The 8,550-nt window shown below is 37.6% G+C and overlaps 1 protein-coding gene across 1 annotated transcript in view; it reads right to left on the minus strand.

The window, feature by feature from the left end:
- Window positions 1-4,042: 4,042 nt before the first annotated feature.
- LOC110465182 (metalloproteinase inhibitor 4-like) overlaps window positions 4,043-8,550 on the minus strand; it is a 10,787-nt gene continuing 6,279 nt past the window's right edge. The window contains exons 4-6 of the mRNA XM_021520838.1: window positions 7,967-8,072; window positions 6,226-6,344; window positions 4,043-4,309 (exon numbers count right to left, since the gene is read on the minus strand). Coding sequence (XP_021376513.1) covers window positions 4,103-4,309; window positions 6,226-6,344; window positions 7,967-8,072 — 432 coding nt within the window. The 3' untranslated portion in view covers window positions 4,043-4,102. The remainder of the gene's footprint in view (window positions 4,310-6,225; window positions 6,345-7,966; window positions 8,073-8,550) is intronic.

Genomic DNA, 8,550 nt, shown 5'->3' on the forward strand with positions numbered 1-8,550 from the left:
ATATACGTATATATCGTGACTAGACACTGTGTCATAGTAGATATACGTATATATCGTGACTAGACAATGTATCATAGTAGATATACGTATATATCGTGACTAGACACTGTGTCATAGTATATATACGTATATATCGTGACTAGACAATGTATCATAGTAGATATACGTATGTATCGTGACTAGACAATGTCTCATAGTAGATATACGTATTGTATCGTGACTAGACACTGTGTCATAGTAGATATACGTATTGTATCGTGACTAGACAATGTGTCATAGTAGGGAAACGTATTGTATCGTGACTAGACAATGTGTCATAGTAGGCATACGTATTGTATCGTGACTAGACGATGTGTCACAATAGGGATACGTATTGTATCGTGACCAGAAAGTGTGTCACAGAAAGGATACGTATTGTATAATAATGTAATAATATAAAACATTTGATATAGCGCCCTATCTAGCTTACATAAGCCACTCTCAAGCGCTTTACAGTACATATATATACAATTAATATAATTAGGATATACAATTTTGAAGAATTCGCAGGAGCTTTCTTATCAGGCGCTAACTACTAGTCCAATGCCAACTGGCAAGTATTTCCCTTTGTGTGTATGCCTGCGTGTATGCTGGAGATGTATTGTGTTCTGTTTGTAGTGGGACCGTGCTTCCAACGGCATCTTTTATAGTGCCACCTCACTTGAATGCTACATCACAGATACCGCAACATCCACCCCAGACCATTTTATTATCCACCTGGGTTGTTGGAGTTGTTTGGGCAGGAGAAAAGCGCTTTCTCTAATATTCCATGCGTGGAAGGCCGAAGTGTTAACCGCTCGACCAATCCGCCCATTCACATTTCGCGACTAGAAGTTTAAGTGGATTTAATGTATCATTACTAGACAATATTACGCGGTAGGGAAAATGCATTGCCCTACGACTAGACAATATGCCATGGTGGACATGTTTTGCTAAATACACTAACTAAATTATACATCCTAGAGCGAAAACGAAGAAGGTAAAACTTCGGAACCTTGTCCCAATACTATGTTTTCATTATAAGAAGGATTAGGTAACAAGTTCGTTTTTTCGGAAGAATACATCAGCATGCAGATGTGTACGCTCACACAATACATATTGTCATCCTAAAAAATGTTTGATGGGGACTCATATTTTTAGGACTTTTTCATTCCTATGGTTAAGAATAGGGAAATCCATCCCAGTAGTATTCCAATTTTGTAAATCCTAGGCTTGCCGAGAGTTTTGTCTAATTTAAAAAAGCTGTGGTTGGCATTTCCATGTCCTGCACTCCTGGGCATGAATGAGTATTTTTCTTTTCTACCAATGATCGGAATAAGCTCAGTAACCATGCGTTTTGACCGGCTACAATTTGGAAAATTTCCTGTTTTGCTGAGCTTATTGAACCTGCACAAATTGGACAGCGAGATCTAATATACCCTATTCCTCTTTGTAAATAAAAAGAATTTCATCTTTCTGACCTATATGGTAAATGTGTTTTAAATAAATTTAATTTTGTCAACTTTGAAGGTTACACAGGGTAAGATATGTCAAAAATGTCAAATGACTTCTTCTGAAGAACCAAAAGGCACAGACCCATGATACCTGGATGATAGCTATGAAGAAAGGGACCTGATAAAGTCTGAGGATAAAACTTATTATGACCTATTTTGAAGTCCGCAGGGATCAAATGCATACATATCAAAAGCTTCAAAACACTTCTTCACACTCAGTAAAAGTTAAATGGTTAGACTGGTGTAGGGCTTTATATGACATTTCGAAATTGTAACCCCCAAAATCATAGAAAAAACTATTCTCATATTCTTCCAATTAGAACAAAATCCCTCCCCCTAAAAGCCGAATGAAGTTCGATGACCAACAAGCTATCACCTCTAGGGGTTAAGGGCGGGACCCCACTCTGGAAACATAGGTACATATATTAAATCCTTCTTTTTGATTTCAGGTAAAATAATCTGAACCGGAATCTGGCCTGGAGCATACATTGGTTAAAGGGACACATTGTATCAGAGATGGGTGTGACCATTCTGGGGGCATAGGGGAAGGGTGTAATGGGGGATGAAAAAGGTAAATTGTTAAATCATACTCATTGAGTACAGGTTAAGACAATTAAGTTCATTTTGGAGAGTCCTTTACCTAAAGGAGATTCATCTTTGTATAAGAGAATGAGGTCCGGTAGGAGAAATAACAGAAAATCTTAATTTGATCCTGAGGATCCTTAGGTTTTTCTTTTATTGACATTTTGTTGCAGGGAAAAAATAATTTTGACAAGACGTTTAGAAAATGATCATAGGAAAATCGTTGCTCTACGTACTTGTAACAGGAGAGGGAAAAATGCACAGCCAGAACGGGACCTCCACACTCTAGACGGATGCTCATTGGCCTCTTTTTTTATACCTATACATCTAGCCATCTTTGAAGGTTACATACATTTAACAAGAGATTGGGCTTCTTTTTGTGATTTAAATAAAGCTATTTTCGGAGTCTGCTAGGTGTGCGAAATAAAGCTACATAATGTTTCGTTGGAGTCTGCGTTGTGTGTTAAAGCTTAATACTATTTCATCGGAGACTGCTTTGTGTGCGAAATAAAGCTACATAATGTTTCGTTGGAGTCTACGTTGTGTGTTAAAGCTTACTACTATTTCATCGGAGACTGCTTTGTGTGTTAAAGCTTACTACTATTTCATCGGAGACTGCTTTGTGTGTTAAAGCTTACTACTATTTCATCGGAGACTGCTTTGTGTGTTAAAGCTTACTACTATTTCATCGGAGACTGCTTTGTGTGTTAAAGCTTACTACTATTTCATCGGAGACTGCTTTGTGTGTTAAAGCTTACTACTATTTCATCGGAGACTGCTTTGTGTGTTAAAGCTTACTACTATTTCATCGGAGACTGCTTTGTGTGTTAAAGCTTACTACTATTTCATCGGAGACTGCTTTGTGTGTTAAAGCTTACTACTATTTCATCGGAGACTGCTTTGTGTGTTAAAGCTTACTACTATTTCATCGGAGACTGCTTTGTGTGTTAAAGCTTACTACTATTTCATCGGAGACTGCTTTGTGTGTTAAAGCTTACTACTATTTCATCGGAGACTGCTTTGTGTGTTAAAGCTTACTACTATTTCATCGGAGACTGCTTTGTGTGTTAAAGCTTACTACTATTTCATCGGAGACTGCTTTGTGTGTTAAAGCTTACTACTATTTCATCGGAGACTGCTTTGTGTGTTAAAGCTTACTACTATTTCATCGGAGACTGCTTTGTGTGTTAAAGCTTACTACTATTTCATCGGAGACTGCTTTGTGTGTTAAAGCTTACTACTATTTCATCGGAGACTGCTTTGTGTGTTAAAGCTTACTACTATTTCATCGGAGACTGCTTTGTGTGTTAAAGCTTACTACTATTTCATCGGAGACTGCTTTGTGTGTTAAAGCTTACTACTATTTCATCGGAGACTGCTTTGTGTGTTAAAGCTTACTACTATTTCATCGGAGACTGCTTTGTGTGTTAAAGCTTACTACTATTTCATCGGAGACTGCTTTGTGTGTTAAAGCTTACTACTATTTCATCGGAGACTGCTTTGTGTGTTAAAGCTTACTACTATTTCATCGGAGACTGCTTTGTGTGTTAAAGCTTACTACTATTTCATCGGAGACTGCTTTGTGTGTTAAAGCTTACTACTATTTCATCGGAGACTGCTTTGTGTGTTAAAGCTTACTACTATTTCATCGGAGACTGCTTTGTGTGTTAAAGCTTACTACTATTTCATCGGAGACTGCTTTGTGTGTTAAAGCTTACTACTATTTCATCGGAGACTGCTTTGTGTGTTAAAGCTTACTACTATTTCATCGGAGACTGCTTTGTGTGTTAAAGCTTACTACTATTTCATCGGAGACTGCTTTGTGTGTTAAAGCTTAATACTATTTCATCGGAGACTGCTTTGCAGGAATAGTGTCTTTTCCTTCGTTTTATTATTCTTGGGGGGAAAAATACGCAACAACAGTCAACTGCATTAAGGAAAATTTAGTTAGATTCGGAAATTACAATGTAATGAAGCTTAAGATAAAATTACAAAATGTTATCCAGTTCCTTCTTGGTTTTTCTTTTCAAATCTTTGAAGAAATCAGAAGTGGCTTCTTCACAGTTTAGTAGCCATTCACACGTGTCGTCCTCTCCTCTCATGCATGCTGCATGCTCACAAGAAGTTGTTTTGTCATAGTTACAAATGTCACGGGCTGTTGCCTTTGGTGGAATTAATCCCCAAGTCTCGTTGATCTGAAATGAAATGAGTTACAAATAAATCTACAGAACTATTTAAAGCAGCATCATATTGTATACTTATTAATCCTTTGTGGTAAAATTGCTGTTTGTTCCACTAGGCAAACTTTGTCATACCACAATAGTGTTCCCTTGCTAATTGAACACTGAACACCTGTTATCTTTTCGCCCAATTATAATGATATTGTCCACAAGCTCACTGAACAATCCTTTGTAATACGCTGTCCTCGAGTCCACTAGAGGACTTTATCAGGTTCCTTTCTTCAAAGCTATCAACCAAGTATCATGGGTCTAGGCCTTTTGGTTCTTTGGAAAAAGTCGTTTGACGTTTTTGACATATCTTACCCTGTGTAACCTTCAAAGTTGACGAAAGTCGGACAGATAAACGTCATTGAGCCAATTAAATAACGTCTTTGGAAAACGCTGTCCTCGAGCCTACTAAACAACTACTTTGTGATACACTGTTCTCGAGCCCACTAAATAACTCCTTTGTAATACGCTGTTCTCGAGCCTACTAAACAACTCCTTTGTAATACGCTGTTCTCGAGCCTACTAAACAACTCCTTTGTAATACGCAGTCCTCCAGCCCACTAAACAACTCCTTTGTAGTACGCTGTTCTCGAGCCTACTAACCAACTCCTTTGTGATACGCTGTTCTCGAGCCTACTAAATAACTCCTTTGTGATACGCTGTTCTCGAGCCTACTAAACAACTCCTTTGTAAAACGTTGTCCTCGAGTTTACTAAATAATTCCTGTGTAACACACTGTCCGCTAGCCCACTAAACAACTCCTTTGTAATACGCTGTACTCGAGCCAACAGCCCACGAAACAACTATTTTGTAACACGTTTACACTCCCCTTGTGCCAACTAAACATCTCCCTTATGATACACTGCCCTCGTGCCTACTAAACATCTCCCTTATTATACACTGCCCTCGTGCCTACTAAACATTTCCCTTATGATACACTGCCCTCGTGCCAACTAAACATCTCCCTTATGATACCCTGCCCTCGTGCCTACTAAACATCTCCCTTATTATACACTGCCCTCGTGCCTACTAAACATTTCCCTTATGATACACTGCCCTCGTGCCTACTTAATATCTCCCTTATGATACACTGCCCTCCTGCCTCCTAAAAATCTCCCTTATGCTACACTGCCCTCGTGCCTACTAAACATATGCCTTATGTTACACTGCCCTCGGGCCTACTAAATATTTCCCTTAAACTACACTCCCCTCGTGCCACTAAACATTTCCCCTATGATACACTGCCCTCGTGCCTACTAAATATCTCCCTTATGATACACTGCCCTCCTGCCTCCTAAAAATCTCCCTTATGCTACACTGCCCTCGTGCCTACTAAACATATGCCTTATGTTACACTGCCCTCGGGCCTACTAAATATTGCCCTTAAACTACACTCTCCGCGTGCCACTAAACATCTCCCTTATGATACACTGCCCTCGTGCCTACTAAATATCTCCCTTATGATACACTGCCCTCGTGCCTCCTAAAAATCTCCCTTATGTTACACTGCCCTCGTGCCTACTAAACATCTCCCTAATGATACACTGCCCTCGTGCCACTAAGCAACTGTTTTTGTGATATACCTTTAGCACTGCTCTCATATCCAATGAGCATCTTCCTTGAGATAGAGTAACTTATGGAAATGTATAATCGAGGCGCCTCAGTCTGTCATTTGATCGTCCAGTACAACCGGAAGCGAGCATTGTGTCTGCATGTTGATTAGCGTACCAAACTAAACGTTTAACTAGAAACACTATCCCGCCCTCTTCCATTTCTTTAGTCAACTTGTTTCGCAGAGAAAATAACATTTTAGAGCTGTCATACATACAAAAACAAAAACAAAACCGTTCACTTAAGCGTATCTTAAGATATAAATATCTTACATAGCAGCTGCAATCGTAGTTTCCAAGAAGGCCGTTATACCTGCTGGACGTCATCGATTCAAAATTTTCTGTCCACATACAGGAATTCACTAGGTACTCATTGTCACTGTTCACATATCCTATTTTGAAGAGAAAAAAAAATTGGAATATAACTTGTCTCTTGAATCAGTACAATTAAAATGTCATTCCCGCACCTAGCGCCAGCTATTGGCATAAACATTCCAAAGAGAAAATAATTCAGTAATTACAACCCAATTCCTAACGTCAAACGGCTGTACTTATATCTACTTCACCTATGTCGCCTTGGTTTGATACAATTAACCGTTTCTCTGATAACAGAGTTGTGATATACTGAAGACGAGCGTAATTTGAAATGTATACATAATATTTGTACACGTACACGATTACTAAACCATTGACTCTTTATTCATTATCAACAGGTTAAACTAATAATACAGTGGTTAAGTGGTTTTACAAACACCAGATGTTATAGAATAGTATCCTTTTGATGCAACTTCCAAAACAATACTCTCTTTCTACTCAAACATTAGGAATGTTCTCAGTACAAATACATCAATGGGGACGTAATTCTCAGTGAATTGTAAGCATTCTCCTTGCAGTTATTGCATTTGTCATTTGTTAGTTCAAAATTGATTCTAAAATATTGCCTCCGAGAAAGAAACAGACTTTTCTTTTTTTTGACCTGGCACATATTTGGAACTCATACAGTATCCTACATGGACCCTTTAAACGTATAAAACACTATCGGTGATTATGAATGCCATTTCATTTTCTAATTATCCATCCTATTCGAGCATACCATAAGCGTTAGGAGCTTGGCAGCTTGCCAATTATACAAATCAAACAAATAAATGGTATGTTGATCTTTGGTAGAATAATTGCGACATGGGTTTTAAAAAAAATAGAACATGTTAGGTATTGATGGCGTGTCAAACGTTGCAATATTCAATAACTTTATATTAATGTTCGAAATTATATTTTTGTGTTCAATAATTGTAAAGATATATGATTTATATATGTATTTAAAAATTGTAAATATATGTGCAATAATTTATATTTGTTTTCAATAATTGTAGATGTGCAAGAAAAAAAGAATATGTTCGATGAAAAAAGTGTATATATGCAATAAAATAATATTCATGCTCAATAAAAAATATATTTTGACATGGCATAGGTATTCGAATTGACAAACCTTTCCTTGGCGGAATTCTACGTGCCGCCGAGACCACTACGATTAATGTACTGAAACCTGCATTTCAGTCTAGGTATGGATACATCTTTACGTTATCGTAACACAAATTAAAACCAATGTTTTCACATGCGAACCAAAACGAAATTTGGCTGATAGATAAAACCGGTTAAATAACATGTTTTAAACCTTGTTTAGTTTTAGTTCATGAATATGGCATAAATCTGATATAAAACGTAAACATTTTCAATTTATCCCGTCTTTGACATATCATTATCGATTAAATAATTCATAATTTATTATGGTTACACACATATCTCTTAGTGTATATATTACAACACCAAAAATAATTATCAACGGCTTTGCCCTGTTGGAAAATTGACCCCCTGTCAAAGAATTACCCGCCTTATACTCCAAACTCCTGAGCAGGAACGAATGATCAAAGCATTATACTTTTAAAGCTCTCAAACTTTGCAAAGTTGATCAATGTCACAGTATGTAATCTTATTGCATTATTTCACACTGACATACCTGTTATCATGTAGTACTCCCCCGTTACTAAGCTGAGCTCGCACAAAGTAGGCCCTTTGTGTGATATCAATTCTAGGTGTGTCTTGTCAGTATAGCCTCCGGGGAACTTAAACAAAGATTAATGTCAGATGGAAAGGTCAATCAGGTAAAAGCAAAAATGCACTGGTTTACTAGGTAACTGACGTATTTAGCTACCAATGTTGTAGTGACCGTCAACGTTAACAATGGCCTGATAGGCAAAGCCTAGCTATCATGGCTTATTAGTCACTGTTTTCTTTTCTCAAAAGCATCATTCAAGCCCTTTCATCCCATTGGATAAAAAGGAGGCTCTGAAGAAGTGAATCAATCGTAACATGTAAAAATTAACTCACTATTAAATACTCTTCCTTCTTTGTTCTTTCATTGATTGCGGAATGTCACAGTTTAATTAATTTTGACAATAAACAGTTGATTCGTTCTCCAGAGTCTAGCAAAAGAAATTCATAACAGTGGCGTTATGTTGACCTTTTAAGCTACCTAGTCACGGTTTCTGTTCACTTACAAAACTCTCAGAAGGGTCTCTGGTGACACTGAAGTGTCCCCCC

This window comes from Mizuhopecten yessoensis, unplaced genomic scaffold (genome assembly GCF_002113885.1).
Source record: "Mizuhopecten yessoensis strain PY_sf001 unplaced genomic scaffold, ASM211388v2 scaffold11059, whole genome shotgun sequence".
Classification (NCBI taxonomy): Eukaryota; Metazoa; Mollusca; class Bivalvia; order Pectinida; family Pectinidae; genus Mizuhopecten; species Mizuhopecten yessoensis.